The 23,148-nt window shown below is 37.6% G+C and overlaps 1 protein-coding gene across 1 annotated transcript in view; it reads left to right on the top strand.

The window, feature by feature from the left end:
* Positions 1-23,148, top strand: part of TDP1 (tyrosyl-DNA phosphodiesterase 1) — a gene marked incomplete at both ends in the record, with an annotated part of 47,520 nt that overhangs the window by 11,677 nt on the left and 12,695 nt on the right. Inside the window, 5 exons of the mRNA XM_082000324.1 lie at positions 1,175-1,360; positions 2,165-2,213; positions 5,148-5,214; positions 11,486-11,593; positions 13,129-13,231. Of these exons, the coding sequence (XP_081856450.1) occupies positions 1,175-1,360; positions 2,165-2,213; positions 5,148-5,214; positions 11,486-11,593; positions 13,129-13,231 (513 nt within the window). The remainder of the gene's footprint in view (positions 1-1,174; positions 1,361-2,164; positions 2,214-5,147; positions 5,215-11,485; positions 11,594-13,128; positions 13,232-23,148) is intronic.

Below are 23,148 nucleotides of genomic sequence, written 5' to 3'. Positions count from 1 at the left end.
TGTTCTACTAAATTTCTAAGATCTTTATTTCTTTTATTATTTTTTAATGAACTGAATAATTAGGAACATGGATTTTTTTTTTACCTTCTCCCACATTATTTAGATAAGTCATAATGGTAAATCTTCATACAAGATTGCATATCTCAAGTTTGTAGGGCCCCTTCTTTTTTGGTATTTAGTTAGAATCAGGTAAGGTATTTTGTAATCTGTTGAATGCCTCTCATAATTGGGAGGATTTGCAATATGCATCTCCTGATGAAGTGGCATTATTTCAAATTCCATTGTGAATTTTACATGGAATTCTAATGCTGTCTGTGGCAAACTTCAGTGACATACAAAGTGTCTATTTATCACATTGCTCTTCAGCACAAGGTTACTCTTTTAGACCTCCCTTTACTTGTAAAGAGCTTCCCCTTTCTGGTGTATGTTGTCTGCATTTTGTTTTCATTCAGTGTCTAGGCGAAAAAAACCCATAAAACAGAAAAAGCCTGTAAAGAATAAAGACAGTCCTGTGGCAAAAGTTTCTGTGATTAAAAAGACTTTTGTTGACAATGCAGATAGACCTGGCAACACTGCACTGATGACTGAAGCCATTTAGTTGTGTCCTCTCTGGAAGGGGAAAACATTAGCCACTACATACAATTTAATATATGCCTATATTCATCTGTTTTTAATGTGACTTTAAATTCCTTTCACAACTAAAGAACTCCTCTAAAAGGATTATTTCAATTTTCTCTTCAATTGTTCTTTTTTCCTCCTCTTATTCTGGGCTTCTATTGTAGCTGGGGCTTGAGGATATGAAAATAATATTATGGCCAACAACCACTAAATATAAAAAGATTTAGTGGCTTAATTTATTGTGACTTCTGAAGCTAATGTTTCATGTTTTTAGGAAGAGCTGCTAGCATTCTTTTTACCCATTATTTAATGGTTGCCTTCAGTGCTTTTGGATAAAATTTGTGCTGTTTGATCTTCTCTTGAAGGAACCGTGGGTTTATTTGGAGAGCCTGATGACTTTTTTATTGCAAAGTTAAATAGATAGTATGAATGTTAATCTCTTGTCAGAAGTGAGTTACAGAGTATTTATTATATCAGAAGTGATATAAACCCCTTAATTAAGGTTTTCTTTGCCTGTTGAAGTCTAACAAATTAAAACATTAATTTCCCTCACTAGCTTTTGAAAGAGCATGCTTCGTCAATACCAGCACAGGAATCCTGGCCTGTTGTTGGACAGTTCTCAAGCATTGGTTCAATGGGAGCTGATGGGTCCAAATGGCTGTGCTCAGAATTCCAGGAGAGCCTGGTGGCTGCAGGCAGCAGTGTGACAACTCTCCTTAAATGCGATGTTCCAATTCATTTGGTATGTCTTTTAGATGCTAGTGACCTTTATTTAACATTTATTCGTTTGTTGTTTAAATCTTAGTCATTGTTTTGCTTTTAACATTTGGGAGACATTAATGTAGCTTTCATCCTGAAATCAGAAGGATGACATTTAGTGACACTTGTGTATGGTATACTATAAAAATGTACGGTAGTTTCTATCTGCATGACACTGGAGTATATATAATCTGATCAAAATTATATTCTTATTCTATAGCTTGTCTTCCATTGAATTTGTAGATGCAGCTGTTTCTGCTACTGAGATGTAACTGAACCCTGAGTGATTAATACCTAAAACAATTTTTTTTGTAACCTGGTTATTTTGGTCAGGTTATTAGCACAGTTAAGAGGAGAAGCAGAAACAAGTTTGTGACAAGAGCTTGTTAAATCAAGGACAAAATGTTATCACACTATGCCCTTAGCATATGCTAATTGCCTCTGTATACTTGTATTTGAGATATGAGTCTAAAGTCTCATAAAAAAAAAGTTAAGAGCTTACTTTGAATACCATGAAAGTGTTGGAAGCAGGGTTGTTTGAATCTTGATGGCTAATTTTGGTAAGCTCTGCAAGAGAGGTAAAAATACCTTTGTTACTGGTACAGGACTAGTTTTAAGCTGCAGTGTAACTTTATTAATTCTGAAAAATGAAGCTTTTAATGCTTTTTTTTTTTTCCCTCAAGTAAGTTTTCTTTTAAGGTGATTTTTTTTGTTTGAAAATTGACAACTTGTGTATTTAGAGTTTTGTTATTAAGGTTACTTTTTGTTTTTCCTCCCCTCCATGAAGGTTTATCCTACTGTGAATAATGTGAGGCAAAGTCTAGAAGGCTATCCTGGTAAGCAGATGAATGCCCATTTATTAATCTTTTGTGGACATAGTGTCCTGCAAAATCACATCAGTTGTTGATGTTGAATGAATCTGAAGTTATCTTGCTGACAACTTTGCAGAATAGGTGGCTGTAGAAATCCTTTTGTTACTGTTACTGGAGCTCTGACTCTAGCTCTCCTTCTGTGATTGAATAGAAAAAGGTTTGTGGGCACTGGTATATAATGTTTAAGTCTTTGTAGCCACATTCATAAGTCACTGTATAGGAGAAAACAGCTCTTGCCCACTGTTCTAACTCCAGACATATTCTCATTTTGGCAGAAAATTCAGGTTTGTGTGCCAAGTTCTCCTTGTGTTTTCTTTGCAGTGTTACCCTGCAGATCAGATACAATAGAGAATAAGATGTTTCACTACTCATTGGTCTTTTTTTTAATATTGCAATATGTAACTGTTCAGTCTTCCCATGTTTGTGTTCATGAAATCAGGATATTTGTATAGACAGCATAGCCTCAGCCAACCTGAAAGAGGAAGAGGTACTGTAGCATTCTGATGCAGTGACGCCTGTGTTTCTCAGAAGGAGGATCTGGGGAACTATAGGCCTGTTAGCCTCACCTTGATCCCTGGGAAGGTGATGGAACAGCAACGTACTGTTCTGGGGCAAGAATAACACCGGGCACCAGTACACACACAGGGTTGATGCAAGGGGAAAACGGCTTTGCAGAAAAAGACCTGGGAGTGCTGGTGGTTACTAAGCTGAAGATGAGCCAGCAATGTGCTCTTGTGGCAAGAAGGCCAACAGCATCCTGGGCTGCATTTGGAAGCACATTGCCAGCAGGCTGAGAGTCACCTCTATTTAGCACTAGTGAGACCACATCTGGAGTGCTGTGTCCAGTTTTTTGATTTCCTATTACAAGGCAGACTTGGACATACTGAACCAAGTCCAGCAAAAGGCCACGAAGATGCATAAGGGATTGGAGCATCTGTCATATAAGGAGAGGTTGAGGGAGTTGGATAATTTCTCAACCTGGAGAAGAGAACTTTACTGGGAGACCATATCAATGTGTATAAATACCTGATAGGAGGATGCAAAGTAGAGGCAGATTTTTTGCATGGTGACCAGTGAAAGAATAAGAGGCAAATTGAGATACAGAAGATTCCAGTGTACCCTTACAGAAAAAATGGTTTCTGATATTTAAATGGAACAGGTTGTTTGGAGAGGCTGTAGAGTCTCTATTCTTGGAGATACTCAAAACCTGACAGGACTTTGTACTGAGCAATGGTGCTCTGTTTGACCCTGCTTTAAGCAGGGAGTTATTCCAGATGATCTCACAGAATCATTAAGATTTGACAAGACCTTTACGATCATCAAGTCCAACCATCAACCCAACACCACCAAGCCCACTAAACCATATCCTGAAGTGCCACATCTATATATTTTTTGAACGCTTCCACTGATGATGACTCCACCACCTCCCGGGGCAGCCTGTTCCAATGCTTGACCACTCTCTCTGTAAAGAAATTTTTCCTACTATCTAGTCTAAACCTCCCTGGCACAACTTGCGGCCACTTCTTCTTGTCCTATCGCTAGTTACTTGGGAGAAGAGACCAACACCCTCGTCACCACAACCCCCTTTCAGGTAGTTGTAGAGAGTGATAAGGTCTCTCCTCAGCCTCCTCTTCTCCAAACCGAACAACCCCAGTTCCCTCATCTGCTTCCTTGTAAGACTTGTTCTCCAGACCCCTCACCAGCTTCGTTGCCCTTCTCTGGACATGCTCCAGCACCTCAAAGTCCTTCTTGTAGTGAGGGGCCCAAAACTGAACACAGTATTCAAGGTGTGGCATCTCCAGAGGGTGCTTCCAACTTCAACGATTCAGTGATTCTTTGGCATTACTGAATCTATAAACATGTGTTCCTGTTCCAAGCAGGATACCTATGCTCCTATGTATTATGAAGCAGAGTAGCTGTTGAGCTCTAGTTTTAACAATTGGTAGAATTTAAACACAGGGCTAGCAGGAATGCTTTCAGCTCTCTATCTTTCCTCTGAATTGAGCAGTGCTTGGGCATATGTAGAAACTGTAGCTAGTGAGTTTTTAGGTATCTGTGGTTCCTGCAAGTAAGTTAGGGTCTTTTGAAATGCATCTGGTTGTCTACAGCATCAGTTTAGCAAAGTTGATACTCTTGAAAGTCAGAGGCGCAGTCTGTGCAATGACTTCTTACCATCATTTCTTTCATTCTCTGAAATACCTTGGTGAATGACGTAACTCTGTATGTGTGCAAATGAACAGCCCTGTGGACTCCCGCAGTTAGCACATCTCTGAGAGCAGTAAAGCTTTTGTAACGGGTCCTTGTGCTGTCTTCTAGGACAGGTTGAATGCAGTAGGTTTTGCATCATGTTTTTAATACACTACTGTAATTCAGTATGCCATGGCTGATTGCTCCTTGTTAAATTCATTTCAAGAAATCACAACATGCATTAGCCAAAGACCAAATCAATACAAACACAATTTCATCAGAGAAGTTCTTGCTCTTTAAAATAATGTTGTTTGGTTTGTTGGGTTTTGGTGGGTTTTTTTTCTGAAAGCTGCTTGTTTTATTCCTTCTAGCTTGTATGGGTAGTGATTCTAATCTGTTGATATCAAGTGGTATCATAACAAAAAGTTACCCGTAAACATCTGTCTTCTAAGAGGACTTACTTATATAACCTGTGTGCTGTTTCTCTTTTTCCTAGTGTAAATCTGCAACATAATGTTTAGGAACTTCTTAAATTTTAAGAATGAAAAAAAAACCCCACCTATATACCAGTTTTTACTACTGGAGAATGTAATATTTTTCTGAAAATAGGTCGTGAGGATAGTACAGATAACTTATTCCCTGAGATGCTTGCTTACTTTTAGAATGTCTTTCAAAAAACAAATGTACATGTTCTATTTTTTTTCCTTTAAGCTGGTGGCTCGCTTCCGTACAGTATACAGACAGCACAGAAACAGCTGTGGCTGCATTCCTATTTTCAGTAAGTAGAACTCAATTCTTTAGAAAATTGGTGGGGTGTCTTTTTTCTTAGACTCTATGTTTAAACTTACAGTGCTGTAATGTTTGAGTGTTAAAAGCAAATTAAGGGGAAGCATGATATTCTTAAACTCCTTAAAATAAAAGCCTTTAGTTTCTTATCTGCTGGTCAAAAGGTGCTATTTACCTGTAAAAGTTATGTGGCATACTGTTGCTAATGGAGGACGCTACCAGATTTTTGGATTCTGTAAACTTCTAGTTAAGCTTTCCTTCTCTGAACTGAAATAATGCTACTTTTCTTTTTTTCTTTCTCTTTTGTTTTTTTACAGTAGTATTTCACTTTCCCACTTGTGCCTCGGTATAAACAGGATTTCAGCTGAGCCACAACAGGGTTAGGAAGGCTCTTTTTGTTTGTTTTTTGAGTGCAGCAGTCCTGCTGTAAGAATTCTCAGTCCCTTATGCGAATACCATCTTTTGTTAAAGGTGCCTGACGTTTTCCATTAAGAACTTCTATTTTCACTTGCTACTAATATTGCCAAATTCTAAGTCTAACACATTCCATACCAGATGTCTCCCTCAGGCTGAATCTTTAAAGACTTTAGTGTGTTTTGAGAACAATGGGGAGAAGTTGTTTTTCACAGATTTAAAAAAAATTAAATCTGGTAACCTCCACAGCTCCCCAATCTTTTCACCACAGAAACTTTTAACTCTTCCAGGTGGAAGTTGCACTAGTAAGATAAGTTACCCGTATCTAAGTACGAGTTTGGACAGTTGTGTGTATATTCAGAGGGCTAAGAATACAATTGCTAGTTGCAGAGACCATCTTCCATTCTGGAGTGAACATGATTGCTGCTGTGAGACTTGCTGGTCAATGTCCACAGAATGGAACTGGAGCAGAAAGCACGTGAGGCTTTGTCTCTCCTGCCTTTGAAGCCTTCCCTCTGAGCACATTCAGCAATAGAAGAAAGCTACAAACACCTTCAAGACTTCATGATTGTTCAGTTATGATTCAGAAACTAAGGAGATCATAAAACAGGGCGTTTTCAGCCTTAATTCAGGTTTCTATAAGCTTATACCTCATGAGAATCTTATGGGAAGAAAAACCTTTTTTCTGTTAGTCTCTTATTTAGTGCACAGAACATTACTTGATAATGAGACCATTCATTGTTTTATTCCTGTTTAATGAGAAAACACCCACATACCTGTGTCTGGGCATATTAGGGTCCTGCTCTGGCAACAAAAGGGCCGTTTTAAATTTATCTGTCAAATTGGTTGCAGATGACAAATGGCCCTGCATAATTGCTTTATAGTGACTACCCAGATGCAGATTCTTACCCTGCAGTAGTACAAGACACTAGTCTTTGAAGAACTAGTCTTTGAAGAGAGCCTGCATGTAAGCTGTTACCATAGAGCAGATGTCATACAGAAGCTTCTTATTGCTGGTAACCTGAGAGACACAGAAAATGGTAGGTCCTGTTTCAATAGAGTTAAGTAGAAGATGAGCTATTTTAAAGGCTTGCCATAACACAAAGCTTTGGGCAGTAGAAGGATTAGAGGAATTTGTCTTTACCTCACTGGAAAATAATGCGAAACCAGCAAGAAACTGGATATCCTACCAGAGTTGAAAGAAGAGAAATGTATTTAAATGTATTTGTATTTACAGTAAAGGAGAAGGAATAGGTTAATGGAGTTGGTAAATGTTGTCCTGTAGTCTTGCCCAAAGAGGTGGAACCTCTGTCCCAGGCATACAATTTTTATAACATCTGTGGGCTGCTTCTCTATCTCTTCTGCCAGTTGAGTGTATTTAACTAACCTGTCATGCAGTGCTGAATTGTAATTTCTTAAAAGAATAAGTTCACTAAACTCAATATTGAGTTCACTTTTCTGATTGTAGCAAATGATTACTAGACTGCTTTGTTAGATTTGCTACTGTCTAAATGGTGCAATTTGCTCAGTTTTCTCTCATTTTTTTTCTTTTCAATATTACTCACTGATAAGGAAAGATTTGCAATGCTTAATGATTTATGTTAACTGCTACTTTTGAAACAGTTGATCAGCTTTAACAGTACATAAAATATTGTATTTTAATGCTCATTTTAATTGATTTAATTAAATAATAATTAATTAATAATTAATTATTTAATACCACATGCCTTATGTTTGTGCAGTTACCTTGCAAATTTTTATTTTCAAAGAATGGAAGAAATTGGTTTGACAGGAGCTAGTTTGACTTGCTGTTGACAACTCCATGACCATAGTTGTATTAGAGCTTTATGTGTTCTTCAGGCCTGTAGAGTTTTGAAGTGTAAAGATATTTCTTGTCGATTCAAAGAACTATAGTGTTGTTCACCTAACATCATAAAAGATGAGGGATATGGAGTATTTACACAGAGGAGGACCTACTGTTCTCTTATGGTTGAGACTGAGTTGTTTTAACTATGCTCAAGCCTTGTTGCCAGTATCTTGAGCTGGAAGGCCCAATCACTGTTTGAAGTAAGAATTAAATGATGAAAAAGGTGGTGGTGTAGAAAATCGGCTATTCCTGGCTGTGCTTATGGGTTGAGCATGTCTGCACAGATTTTTCAAGATGTTAGGACTATCTGGCTTCCCTGCCTCAGTAGATCCACTGGTAAAGGGGCCTGTGTCTGCACTTTTACCTCATTTGTGCCAGAAATATCAGACACTGGTGGCAACTGATACTTGCTGTATATCTTCCAGCTAAATGCGCTGTGACTGCAGTGTAGTCTTCTTTTCAAACGCAAAAATTCATTGCAGAGTAAAACAAATATCATATTTAAAGAAACATACTTCTGAAATTTAGCAAGTAATTCAGTACATAAAGTAAAAAAAGCAACAACTTAAGTATTCACATTTATAGTGCAGTCCAAGTAAGTGCAAAGTATTTTCCGTGTTGCAAAAAAATACCTTATTCATGGTAGAGAACACTTTTTGCCTCTTTCTTTCCTCTCAGAAAAACCAAATTACATGAAATTCAAAAATAGCTATTGGAAAAATGGAGGGGTAGGAGGGGCAAAAGCTGTTGTGTTTTAGGAGTTGGAAAGTAGATTAACTCTTTAATTCAGTGCACCTAATCATCACATTAGAGGCTGGGTAATTAAAAAGAAAAAAGAAAAGCTGCTGACTGAAATGCCTCAGAAGACTGGGAGGGAGAGAGTAGCAAGTTACTGGCAAAAATGTCAGGATTAGTGCTCTAAAGTCAGCGTTAAGCTGTATTAGTGATAAGGATTCTAGTCCTAGGAATGTAAAAGAATAAAAAACCTAGCAAAATGGCTTTCATGTTTTACTGTTCAAATTCTGATAATACCTACTTGCGTAACTCCTTTTCCTCACGCCACACTTGAGCTCTTAGTTTGTGGTACCATGACCTCTGTCAAAAAAACTACTTCAAACTGCAGTTGTGCACCATAAAATTTCTCAAAGGTAGGTTCATTTAACTTCCCATACTTATCTCTGAGATGAATATGCCTGAAGTTTACTGCAACATGAGATCAGTCCTGTGTTCATCCTCTGCGAACTGCATTCTGATGAAGACTTTACAGCTTAAAAAGTGTTAAGCCAATTTGACTAGAAGTAGCCTGAAATTATTATAATTGACATATGTTCTCATCCTTGCTGTGCAAAGCAACTGTGCTTGTATTTTACTTCAGGGTTTTTGTAATCTGTTTTGGCTTTTTTTTGTCTAAAATATGCCAGGAAAGGTCCGTGGTGAAATTGAAATTTAGCTGTATTAAGAATAGATTAAATGAGATACTGTACCCATCTGAAACCCCTTGCAGTTCTTCTGTTCTATCATTCCATTATGCAGGCTAGAGATAAGCTGACTTTTAGGCTGAAGGGAAAACATTTCTTAAATACTTCTTTGCTAATAATGCTTTTACTGAAAGTGGTAATACTTTTGCTAAAACACAATACTTAATTTTATCTGTCAAAGATAAGGAGGCAAAAAGGCAGTAGACTGAGATAGTATCTCAAAATTATTGCAGTTAATAGTGGGGGGAGAAGATTGTCCTCATGTAAGGCAGTGAGATAGATCTAAGGAAAATCTGTGTTCAATTCACAATTCTACTGTGTTTCCTCTTTCTCATTTCTACAATTTCTACAAACATTACTACTACTCCAGTAATGGAGTTACCTGATAATTTTTTGCCTTAAACTTAAAGGTAATGTTTGTCTAAACTGTCAGTTGTGAGATAAAAGCTATTAACAAAAATTGTTGAGTTATGGTAGTCTTGTATATCTGTGTGTATGTAAAGTGTAGATTTCTGTAGGGGAACACTAGTTAGCTGTTTCTGTATCTTATATATCTTAGTCTGTTTGTCAAAAACAGACTTCAGTTTGCCTTGCATCAAAATATGAAGATGACTTCTTGGTCCAGGTGTGTCTGGAGCTGAATATGGCTTCACCAAGGGCAAGTCCTGCATGAACAACTTAGTGGCCTTCTATGATGGAGTGACTACGTTAGTGGACAAGGGAAGAGGTACAAATGTTGTGTAACTGGACTTCTGTAAGGCCTTTAACACAGTCCCCCACAAGATCCTTCTTTCTAAATTGGAGAGAGATGGATTTAATGGGTGGACTGTGTAGTGGATGAGGAATTGGTAGGGTGGTCGCACCCAGAGGGTAGTGGTCAACGGCTCAATGTCCAGATGGACATCAGTGATGACAAGTGATGTCCCTTAGGGGTCTGTATTGGGACCAGTACTCTTTAATATCTTCATCAATGACATAGTGTGATCGAGTGCACCCTCAGCAAGTTTGCAGATGACACCAAGCTGAGTGGTACGGTTGACAAGCCTGAGGGACAGGATGCCATCCAGAAGGACCTGGACAAGCTCGAGGAATGAGCCCTTGTGAACCTCCTGAGATTCAACAAGGCCAAGTGTAGGGTCCTGCACCTGGATCGGGGCAACCCCTAGTATCAATATAGGCTGGGGGATGAAGGGATTGAGAGCAGCCCTGCTGAGAAGGACTTGAGGGTATTGGTGGATGAAAAGCTGGACATGAGCTGGCAATGTGCACTTGCAGCCCAGAAGGCCAACCACATGCTAGGCTGTATGAAAAGTAGCATGGCCAGCAGGTCGAGGGAGGTGATTCTGCCCCTGTGCTCTGCTCTGGTGAGGCCCTACCTGGAGTCCTGCATCCAGCTCTGGAGCCCTCAGTACAAGGAAAGTCATGGACCTGTTGGAGCAGGTCCAGAGGAGGGCCACAAAAATGATCAGAGGGATAGAGCACGTCTCCTCTGAGGACGGGCTGAGAGAGTTGGGGTTGTTCAGCCTGGACAAGAGAAGGCTCCAGGGACACCTTATTGCAGCCTTTCAGTAGTTAAAGGGGGCTTATAAGAAAAATGAGGACAGACTTTTTAGCAGGGCCTGTTGCGATAGGACAAGGAGCAATGGTTTTAAACTAAAAGAGGGCAGATTTAGGCTAGATAGAACGAGGAAATTTATCAGAATGAGGGTGGTGAAACATTGGCACAGGTTGCCCAGAGAGGTGGTAGATGCCCCATCCCTGGAAACATTCAAGGACAGATTGGACAGGGCTCTGAGCAACTTGCTCTAGTTGAAGATGTCCCTGCTCATTGCAGGGCAGGGTTGGACTATATGACCTTTGAAGGTCCCTTCCAACCCAAACTATTCTATGATTTTGTAACTTTGATGCTGAAGTACCCCAGCAATGGGTGGTTGTTCTAAAGTAGTTTCTATATATGTAGATAGATATGTCTACTATCAAGCCCTCAAATTTCTCAGAGGCTTAGGGGCACAGAAATGGGAGGAAGGGTAGTGTCAACAATCTGTCAGTTGCTCCCTGACTTTACTTCATGCATAGTAAATTGTAACGAGCTTGGGAATTTTGCGAGGTTTAATTTGGTGTCAAGCTCCTTTGCTTAAAGGCATAACCATTGATAGTCCTCAAAGAAGAAATACTGGTTGAAAGTTTGGACTTAAGTTTCTTGAGTGCTAGCTGAAGTGGAGGAGTAGAAAAACGTTTTAAGAGAGCCTGAGGAGACTATCTGTCTGGTTTGTTTGTAAAGGGAAAAAAAAAAAAATCCTGCCCTTCTGGCTTCTAGTAAAATTGGATTTCAAGATTAAAAATTCAGTTAAATAACTATTTTCAACCTTTCTGTGGGGGGAAGAAGTATTAAATGTGACAAATACAGGGTAGTATTACCAAAAACATGGCACTGTAGTATGGTGAGGTTTTTTTAGACCTCAAAATAAAACTGTATATGAAAAGAGTTCTTTCTTTTTTTCTAGCAAATGGTCAGCAGAAATCTCAGGTCGAAGTCATGCTATACCTCACATTAAGACATACATGAGACCCTCTCCTGACTTCCAGAAGATTGCATGGTTCTTAGTTACAAGGTAAGAAACTAACCTCTCACAAAAAAACCAGACATATATAAAGTTCTTGTCAGTTGCAGAGTGAGTTACTGCCATAATACTCATAATACTGTAAGTAATCGTGAAATTTTGTCCATATTTAGTATTTCTTCATTATGTTGCCCCTTTTGGGGGTTGCAAGCTGAAATGATTCTATCAGGAACTGTTGGCAATCACACTAAAATCTTGTCTGAGCTGTACCTGCCAATTTTGGGGTTCAGCATCAACTGAATAAGTATTTTTAAACCTTGGGTTGATTTTCTTTAACATGTGCTGTATGTAAATGTGCTGGTTTGTACAAAATAGGTACCAAAACAGATATTTTGGTTTGTACAAAATAGATATGGGTTAAGCCTAAGTTTATCCTTGCACTGCTTTATTACAAAACATGTAGATACCTAATAATTGGAATCTGACCTTTTGTCAGATTGAGTTGTTCTGCATTCTAGCTTGAAGTCTAGATTTGTATTTCTATTGTTTGGTTTTTAAAGAAGCCAAAAGAGGGAGCAAGAAATTTCTTGATGTGAGGGGACAATGTCTTATTGTGAATGAAAAATACAGATATGTTTATTTTGTCAAAACTTTTTTTTTTGCAACCCTATGTGCTATAGATCATGATCTTTATATCTTTACTCTTAAATACTCAGTTATTTTAATCTTTTTACTCTTTATATTCTGGCTTTTTAAACTTCATCACTCATTGATACTGTTGCCTGCATTAGTGATTAAGGTGTTTTTTTAAAGGATTTAAATCAAATGTGATGCTGAGTCCCCCTAATACAGAAATTCATGGTTGCTTTTATTTTTTTCTCATGTTTCTTCTATGCCACCATTTGCTATTCTCAAAAAGCATCCAGTATGTTTGTCAGTTAAAACGTAATGTTTAAGCTTTGTATTTTGCTGTAGAAGTAGGTTTTGACAACAGAATTGCATTTATTTTTTGACTGCAAACCTGACTTACTTCATAGCAGATACTGATGAAGGATCTGCTAGAACATGGTTCTGAACAGCATAGTGAAACAACAATGCCTCTTTGATAAATACTTGTTTTCATAAATATATCAGAGAACAAAATGCCAGGAGCCAAAGATATTGTTTAACACTTGCAAAAATGCTCTGTACTAAATGTATTATAATGTAACTAGTCATAATTAAGCTTAGTCTTTAATCCTCTTAAGTCATCAAATTGAAGCTGTTTACCAATACCAAGTTCCTTTCTGAAATTTGCAGAGAAGACTCAAAAGGCTGAATTTGTCTTCTAGATCTGTATGACACAAGTAGGCTTGTATAATTATCCATGTGTTGTATGAATACCTTTCTATATATTGTCTCTGTTACTCCCACTGTGCTGTAAAAATGGCAATAAGGAATAACACCCAAATCGCTTTTTTTGAAAAGACTGTTCTAATTGAAGTGAAGGTCTCCTGCTAGAATTGCATTGCTACAGCTGTGGTACTTAAGCATTTTCTGCTGTGAAGATTATGCCTCACTGTGAAATGCTTTGTTTCTCTTTGCAGTGCCAATCTGTCTAAAGCAGCTTGGGGAGCTCTGGAGAAAAATGGTACCCAACTGATGATCCGTTCTTACGAACTTGGAGTCCTTTTCTTGCCTTCAGCATTTGTAAGTCCATAGTTAAGTACAGATCTTGGGATATGCTGAGAATCTGCAAATAATGATGAATAAAAATGTGACTGAATAATCTGATTACTAGGTTCTGTGTTTCCAGGTTAGAAAGCTAATAGCAAATGGAGTTTACACAAGGTGGTATTTAAAATGGAAACAGTCTGTTTACCTACACAGCAAGTATGGATTGGTATTGATGTGACTTTTGCTGTGTTACTGAAATCAATTATATTTTACAATTGTAATATATACTAAATGTTGCTGGAAAGGATGATCAAATCCCTTTTTGTGCTTCTTAAAATTAGACTGTGAGTGCATATTCACACTGAACTGATGCATAGGGGTGGTAAACAATTGAAAAACAATTCCTAATACTGCACTGATTGCTGTTCTTGCTCTTTTCCTGAAATGCATTTGCAAAGCCATGTGACTGTCTCTTCTCAAACTTTCTGCTTTGAGAACAAGTTCTCAAATGTGTCTTAGAAAATATCTGATACAAATCTAAGAACATCTTGATAAAAGGCTCTTTAAAAGCTGAAGGATTGTAGCTTCCAAATCTGTGTGACAGCAGTCTCGGTATGTAGAAGACAAATTTGACTCAAAATAACTATTTTTCTAGTGTGTGTGGGGCAGAGGATTGGGAGACTTGAAATGTTTTTGTGGTAACTAAGCTTCCCTCTAGCTTGTAGTCTAGTCTTAGTGCAGTTGTAGCAGGTGCCATGGGGATTATCACATACCTACTGTTTATTGTGCTATCTCTTTAGTATATGTTCCCTATGATTTATTTTAAAGGCTTTCCAGGATGAAAATTGTATCCAGACCATGATGGTAATAGCCATAACTTTGCTTATTCTCTTAACACGTAAAGTTCTTCACTGAACTACTCTTGCTGGTTTTCTCAGTCTCCTGCAGAATCCTGTGGTAATGAGTCCTGTGACTTAATTGTGCATTGTATTTAAGAAAAAAGCTTCCCTTTTTTGTTTTGATTTTTTTCTTACCTAGTTCTACTGCCAGATAGTGGGGAGATGTGAGTTTCTTGTTCCTGTTGTTGATTTCTCCTTTCTGATGAAGCTATTAGTACCAAAATGTTATCAACAGCAGTTAGTCTATGATCAGAAACCATTCAAACTCCTTCATGTGTGAAATTTGTCTTTTCCAGAGAAAAAAATTCCAAGTTTCTCTGAAAAAGTGTTTGTGTGCTAAAAGTCCTTAGAAATATTTTTCTGATGAAAAATACATCTTTCCTAGATAATGTTCATGGATGTTCACATAATGTTTCATCATTTCTGTTGATTAGTAATGTACTCCCAAATGAATATTTACTAATATTATGACATCGTAAAAATGTTTGCAATTATACAGTTATGATAGGTAGTCTCCTAAGATGGCAATATTAAGATTGATGGTTTCTGGCTGTAGCTAAAGAACTCCTGTATCTCTCTCTTGACGTTTATTAAGTAGTTTATGTCGTAGTGTGGTCTCTGGTATTGTGAACCTTAGACAATCTCAGACATCATTCTCCATCATGGTTTCTGTGGAAGAAGACTTTTAGAAAAAATGCATTGATCAGAGTCGGAAAGAAGAAAAATCCTACAACTTCCTATAGTAGGAAGCATTGGCTTTGGTATTGCTGCACTAAGAAAACAAAAACCTGCATCACTTGTGTAAACAACTATTGATAACAAGATAATGAAGTGTTAGGCAAAACAATTGTGCAGAAAGATTTTACTTTTAACACCAGCTGACCTCAAGGGGTAAAATAATGTTCAAAGAAGTTGGCTACTCTACATCCAGATGCTGCCAAGCAAAGAATTTACGTATGGTACTGGTATGATTGTAATTAGCGGATGAAGTTTTTTGTATGAACATAACTGATCACCAGATTGTGCAGTCATTTTGCATAATTTGAATATTCCTGTTCTGACTGGCTTTTCCATGCATCACTAGTTTTGGAAAACATACTTCAAATGGGTAGAAAAGGAATAATTGAGGGGTTTTGCCAAGAGTGACCATACCTATTTCAGACCTAAGCAATTTGCAAAATTTTCACTTAAAAAAAAAAAACAAAACAAAACAACCAAACAAACAAAGAAAACAAACCACAACAACAAAAAAAAAACCAAACTGTGAGAATGTTTGACTTCCATTCCATCCTGGATCTTGCATTCTACACAGGATTTCTTGCATGTGGCAGGGGGGTTGCCAGAACATTTTCAGAGGGCCAAAACTTACGAAAAAAGATGCTGAATTTTCTTCCCCACGCCTGACACTGTAAGTCTTAATGCCTTTGATCTCACTGTTGTGAGGTTTTTCTACAACTAACTCAGTTTCATTGTAAAATCAGACTTCATTTTGATGAACAGAATTATTTGTTCAGGAGCATTTAATGTATTTATCAGAAATGTAAAAGATTCTGAAAAGCTTCTGAAGCACTTGAACCTTAGAAAATTTCAGCAATCTGAAGTTAAAACTTTACTTTCTTTGCAAACTAGTTAGACCTTTCTGTTATTAGTGACACTTAGCATTCGGGGTGTTTGTTTAGACCAAAATTATTAATGTTTTTGTTTCTGCTTACAGTTCAGTCTTAGCAGTTGGAGTAAAATCCACTTAGCCATTTAGGAGATTGAGAATTATTAAAAATATAAGTGTATTCTTACTGTTACATCAAAATAACTAGAATTTAAATGCAGTGACTAAGTTTACTGATGATTAAAAATACGTTGGATACTTACTAAGCATCTGCTCCAGCTTTTAGCAGAAGCCTGCAGGCCTGTTTATACCAGAAAATTTAGAGATATTCTGCTATAAATCCAATATGACTACTCGTAATTACAACTGTAAAGAACGGTTTTGGTAAATGCTGTTGGGTAAGGAGTTCCTAATGAAGCTCAAGCCTTGTGGTCATCAGAGTGAGAGGCAAAAAAGATACTGGTTGGATCTGCTCTCATGAGAGGAAAGGTTTCACTGAAACACTGCAAAAATTTGACCTCTCTCTCCCTTCTTTGCCACACCTCTGTTTTAGGGACCAGAGGTAGTTCTGCTTGGTGTGGGAGGAGGGCTGCATTGCTTTGAATCTTAAGGGCTTTTCAGTAGTTTTTGCTTTGTTCTATGTTTATATACATGCACGAAATTTCATTATGAAATGAACACCTGAGAACACTTGGTTTTCACAGGTATAATAGTACTTGACTTCTGGCATTCTGTGTTTTCCTTTTGATCAGCCTTTTGGAAAAGGTAGTCAGGGTGTTCCTGTTCCAATCTCCACTATGTTCAGGAAAAGACCAAATTCACCTATTACTATATAGCTCTATGTTATTTTGACATTAGTTGAAGCAGCAAGCAGTGTGAAGACTTCCTGCAGTGCAGAAGAGTCACTGCTGAAAATTTGACCATTAAATAAGGGGATGAAAAATATTTATTTTGTTTTTAATGTTTGTAGTAGCAAAACTACACTAGGAACAAGAACTGTAATCTTGTAGGGTACGCCTGCAAGATAATACCAGATTGGCAGAAGACAAATCCTGCTTCTCTAATCTACTCCACTGCTCCCTACTCTCCGATTGTTGTAACTGTGCCCTAGAAAAAATTTTAGACTTTAAAACTGTAATAGTGTTATTGTGCTGCCCTATCCAACACCTGTGTAACAGTCAGCCTTACAGCAATAATGAAGTAGTTGTTTTCATCTTGGGAGTGTCTAACTTCTTTCTTAATAAGGAAAAGTTGTCATGAAAAATACAGTTTCTGCGTTAGTTTGTGATTTCTTTTTAAAGTTGAAAATAAATACAACTTATATTTAATGTAGTCAGTGTCAAATGCAAAAGCTAGGGACTAGTATTTTCAAAACCAAACTTTCACTTGTACCCCTAACATGGTTACAGAAGTGTAAGCAAGCCACATTGCGGAAGTGCAGGGTGTGGAGTGGTGGTGTTTGGAACCCAGTGACTTTTCAGAGTGCAGAAACATACATATTGGGAAGGTGAGTCACTGCCAACAAGTGAATAAGTACTGCTGAAAAGAAATTTAACTTTAGGTATCAAGAATTTGAATGGCTGATGGTTTTTATATATATTGCAGCATAAATTTATCCTTATGATGCATGCATAATTCAATCTTATATCTGAAAGCCAAAAATAGCTTAATGCACACAAGATGTTTCTTGAGAATTGCCAGTTGACGGTTATAGCAGGGATCAGTACAAACAGGCAAAACTGTCCAAGAACTAGAGCTAATACAGAGCCATGGTAAGTATCATGTTAAGATTGCTGTGCTAGCAGTGTCCACATTAGTTTAAGGCTTCCTCAGGCATATCTGTACAAGCTGCTGTCATTAGTGACATTAGCCTTTCATTAATTAAATGTATTTGTAATGTTTTAGTAGACACCAATGACTTTGGCAAAGTTTTTCTTTATGCAGCTTTAGGAGTCAGCATCTCAAGAAGATGGTTTTAGATATCTTTAAATGAGATTTTAATTTAGCATCCATAACTTGAGATAACTTGCCCTAAGGCTATGTTTCAGTCTAATACTCTGCAGTAGATTTTCTAGTAATAGGATTTGACCCTTGGTATCTCAATCTGTCACAAATCATTCATTTCAAAGGTGTCATTAACCTTTAGAGATAAGAATTTTGTCTATTGGGCCATCCTTTGTCATCAAAGTCTATGGAAATTTTGTAACTATACACAGTAAAAAGGGAGCCTTCGGCAGGAATTGTAGTAGTTGATTACTTGGAGTAAATGAATACAATTTCTATACGTAAAATGGATCAAACGAACAAAAGTTACTTGTACAAACCTGGCAAGATCTTGATCTTACCGAGTAGTTGTAGGGCAAGTTCAGATTTGCAGAAAGGATGCTGACAATCTTGTGGCTGTGGTAATCATTTTTGTTTGATGGTCAAGGCCTCTTTTCCTTAAACCTACAACTGCTGCAGGCTTACGCCCTCAGCCTAGTAAGAGTTAGTGAAGCTTTGCTGCAACTCAAGTTAACATTCTGGTGACAAGTAGGTTGCTGTACCTGTCTGACTCAACGGATCAGTCTATTAGAGAATTAACTACTTGATAAGGTAGGCTGGAATCTGGCTTATTTCAAATATTTCAAAGCAATAGATTAGCTTAATGTGGAACTACGTCACCAGTTGGCCCTACCATGATTGTAGCCTGTCCATGGCTGTCTTCACTCCCTTAGCTGTACTGGCACTAGTGCTCAATGGATTCCTCATGCTTTAAACCAGCTCAGACTTGCCAAAACTAAATTGCATAAATTTTCAAAGTGTTCCATGAACCAGCTCAACATGATCAGGTGAGTGCTAATGCAAGGAAGAAGTAGGAAAGGGAAGTTCAAGGAGGGCAGACAGCAGTAAGGTGACTGTAGGATCACATCAAGATAACCTTTTGGCCTGGTTTTGGAACCAGAGCCGCTATGGAGAAGGCTGATCAGTGAAGTTTTGGATGAAAATAGGTGTAAACAGCTAGGACCTGGCTGAGGAAAATATATTCTGCACTACAAAGGGTAAAGCCAAACCCACAGATCTTTCCCTTTGTCACACTAGTTACTCTAAAGTAGCTGCTGTTGGGGGAGTAGAAGGCTTTATTTTGTCATATCAATGGCACATCTCAAAACTCTCAGTGGCCAAAAGCAGATGCTTATGGAAATGTATAATGGGTAGGCATTTAATGTCGTAGTTTATCCCTGAAGATTTCTTGACTTGGAGGCTATAGCTTGTTCTGTGAACATCTCTTGTCATCTTTAATGAATGCTAGAAGCTTATAGGCATTTAACCTGCTCTCAGTTCCACAACTTAACAATGTCACATGAAGCACAGTATTCTGAAAATTTAATTTCATTTGATGGTTTTCCCTTATAGTATTGAAAGATGCAATAACCATGTGATCCCTGTTCACCTTGTCCATAGCATTCTTTCTATAGACCTTGATCTGTTTCTAGGCTGAAGAGTCCGTAGCCTGCTCAGTTGCTCCTAGGGTGGAGATTGTTTGATCGTTCTTACTTTTTTTTCTTCTGTATCATTTGGGTTGGAAGGGTAGTGAGTGGAGGGACAAAGGTGCACATCAGATACACGTATAAATCTGGAGAAAAAGATCCAGATACAAATCTGACACAACGATGTTCTCAAGGTTTTACTTAGAGTCAGTTTGGCCTGCTGTATTTTTTTACAGTGTGATATGTAATAGATAAGCCTTCGATTGTTTTTCATTTAGAATGGGCAGAAATGTGTACACGAGAAACATAATTCTAATATATCACACTTCATGATAAAGCTTAGTTTGATTTTTGTTGAATAATGTAATTGTATGCAATATAAAGATGCTTTGTGTAAGTGTGATGCTTTCTCTACAGCCCTCACAACTCTTATTTGTCTTTACATAAATTATAAAAAGCGTGCAAATGTGTGCTTCTGTACAGGTGGCTGTACTAAAACCTGCCAGTGTGCATGAGATAGTCTTATGTTTGTGTTTCAGTCTTCTCAGAACACAATTAAATTGAAACTCATCTCAAACTTTCAAGAGTATGTAACATTTCTCTTCAAAAATAAGTATTAATACTTGGATCTTTTTTCTCTCAGTTTCCTAAATATTGATACTTAATTGTGAAGACTGGTGACTAGAAAACAAGTCACCTGTCAGTAATCAGGTGATATGGTGTATATGGGAGGAAAGTGGGGAGAGGGACTGCAGCTGTCTCTGCTTTCTTGACTGGGAAGTGCCTGTAGAGACACCTGATAACGAGGCAGTCAGAGACAAATATTAGTAATACTTGCCTTATATACATGCAATCATCTGATATTCAAGTTGCAACGCTTAGCTTGTGAATCTATCTTATATATATATGTCCTGCAGTTAACTCAGTATAAGAAGTGCTGCTTTGATAATTCAGTCTGGTTGTCTAGACTTGTCGGTTCAGTGTGGTTTTAACATACTATGTGGCAGAGTAGTCTTAGGTGAAGGTAATGGAGAACTAGGAATAGACTAACATTTTTAGAAACTGAATTTTTTAAAGTTTGTTTGCAATTAAAAGTATACAGAATACTAACTAGATTAAGTGCTGCAAAACATAACTGAGCATTCCTAGGCCTTGGGAGACTCAGTATGCTCTAGCTATCGCAACACTGATTTAATACTGGAAATTTCTGATAGTCTGTTTCTTCAGGTTGTTTCATGCAGTTTGATCACAGTGTTAATGACTCTTATTCTGGTAGAAGTTAAGGCTTGCATAGCACATACTTAATATTCTTAATCTTAAAAACTCTGCTAGCTCTGTGGTTTGTGCCTTCTGTTTTCTTGCTGAATACAGATTTGGAAGTGGATCGTTCCTCACTTGCCATCTGTTGACTGCCAGTTTTTGTCTGGTTTTTAAAATACTTCCAGAACTCATGCTTTGAGGTTGGGTCTTGGCCTGGTGTGCTAATGCAGACTCTCAGAAATATGTTGAATGGTTGTTCTCAACATAGCAGCAGCTGTCATCGTTTACAATTTTAGTGTTTAGGGAAAAATCAGCTGATGCTGACATTAGATCACAAGCTTCTCTTGATTAAAAAACAGTGTTTATAAAAAAGATAGTGTCCTGTGTTTGAACTGCATTTCCCTTTCTAGCTCCATTTCTATTTCTTACCTCCTACATCTTCACTCTCACTTGTGTTCAGCTTGCTCTTTCAGCTGCTGGGGATTCCTTTCCAGAGGCTGAAATAAATTACATCTTTAATGTGTAAAACATGTTGAGAGAACACCATCACCTAACAGTATGGAGTTCTGCAACAGTATGTTGCAGTAATTATTTTGTTCGAAAAATCCTGGAAGTGTCTAATGGAAATATTTTTAAATAAATAGTCAGATAAACTGAGCTTGACCTGTAAAATGGTGTAAAACTTGGTGGAATACTTAAATCTTCTAAAAGGTCTGAAGAATATGGTACTAGCCAGTCAGCTTTTAGAAATACAAACTTGGAGAAATACAGTAGTTGCTATTAAACTGAGAACTTGATTGCCTACCTAGTGCTATCAGATGCTATAATTATATTTAGGTAATCAGTCACAGACAACTAGGAAGAATGTTTCAGTTTCTGAAATGCTGTATTTGATGGTGAATACTCACTGGTAATGAGTGAAATACTCTTTTTATGGTTGCCTGTGGGGATGGGTGAGCTGAATGAGCTGAATCTGGATTAGAGAGCAGCCAGATATTGTGTGTGTGTGATCATCAGAACTGAACTGCTTAAATCTTTTGCTGAGTTCAAACAACTGAACCAAGCACCTTCAGTCATAGCTCAGCTTAGACCAGAACCAAAATAAAGTAGGTTAAGCTCTTTGACTGTAACATTAACTTCCAAAGTAGTGTAGTACCATTTTCTTCTTTGATTTCTCTAGTTTCAGGTGAAGTGTTCTGTATAAAATAGAGTGGGTGGGGAAATAAATACAATGTAGGTAAACTGAGATTTTATAAGTGGACTTTAGGATGTTAAACATTGCTTTTAGTGTTCACAGAACAGCTGCAAGGTTTTAGACTCCAGGGGTAGAGACATGCAGAAACATGTTTTCTAAGCCAAGGAACTTTGGGATTAGGTACATGAATTTTTCACTGTGGGCTTCTTAAAAAAAAAAAAAAAAGTTCTGATCCAGTTGAGTAAAGCTCTGTTTCGAATAAATGTGCCTCAATGTTGAGGAAGGATTTCATTGTGTATTCTCCTGGCCAGAGAAGCATGGTCACTGTAAAGTTTGCATGCATCCTTAATTCTTTACTGCCCGAACTAGCGAGTTTTTAAATAGTTTGATGAAGAGCGGAGGGTTTTTTCTGTTTACTGGCATGGGAAAGGATAGTCCCATAATCATCCAGCGGAATAATCGGCTGTTTCCTGTAGGAGTTACTTCACTAGTGCAAAATACTGTAGTGATATCAGTGTTAAATCCCACTCAAGTAGGGATAGTGACTCTTACCTCTATCTTGTGTGATATTTTTTTTTTTTTTAAGTCTGCAATCTGCCTTGTGTTTGGGGCAAAAAAGCCTGGAAAGCAGAATTTTAAAAGCTGTTCTGCTTCCTGTTCTTACTTGCAATGCCAACTTTTACAATGTATGATGCTAAGGCACTAATAGAACCTGTAACGGCATCTAAAGTGTCATAAGTACAAAGAAAAATGCTTTCCCAACTGAGAAATGTATCTCTTAATATTTCAAAATGTATTGCTGTGAGCAGCAGTCAAAGAACAAAATATAGCTGCAGAGGGAAAAGTCCGAAAGAACAGAATATGGCTGAGGAAAATTTAAAAGGCAGGCAGAATTTTTTTTTAGGCAAGAGCCTGCTGGTTTGGTTTTTTGGAGACAGCAATGAGAGCTGTCAACATCCAGGAAATGCTCCAAACAGACAAAATGTGACTTATTTCAATGTCTGTGTAATCTGTGTGAAGATGGACAGCTGAGAGTTATTTTTAAAACCATGTGAATCTCCTCAGAGAGCCTTGTTAAAGAATGTATGCTATAACCTAGACTCTTATTCCAGGATCTTTTGAGGAAAACTAAATATCTTTTCTTGGATTAGCATTTCCTGAATGGAAGATTCCTACAGGTTAAATTCTGACAGACAAATAAAACAATTTTGGGATCAACTGATGGAGTCCGGTGGGGTTGGAGAACAACATCAGGGAAGAACAGAGGGTATAAGAAATGAAGCAGAAACTAAAACATTACTGGGTTGAAAAAAGGGTGGATAACAGGAAAGAAAAGGATATTAAAAATATCCTACAAGTGGTGCTTTTTTCTTTCATGTTGTGTGAAAAGCACCCACTGTGAACATGTGGCATAGTTCTTGATACTTGAATTAAACTGAGATTATAATGTATGTATGTAGAGGCCTGAGTAGGTGTTGTTCTACTCTATGTGCTTTGATAGCAGTGGTTATACAAATTTC

The sequence above is a fragment of the Phaethon aethereus genome (assembly GCF_964289735.1).
Source record: "Phaethon aethereus genome assembly, chromosome: 5".
NCBI classification, from domain to species: domain Eukaryota; kingdom Metazoa; phylum Chordata; class Aves; order Phaethontiformes; family Phaethontidae; genus Phaethon; species Phaethon aethereus.
Note: the sequence above shows the minus strand (reverse complement) of the source record. Positions and strands in the feature narration are given on the sequence as shown.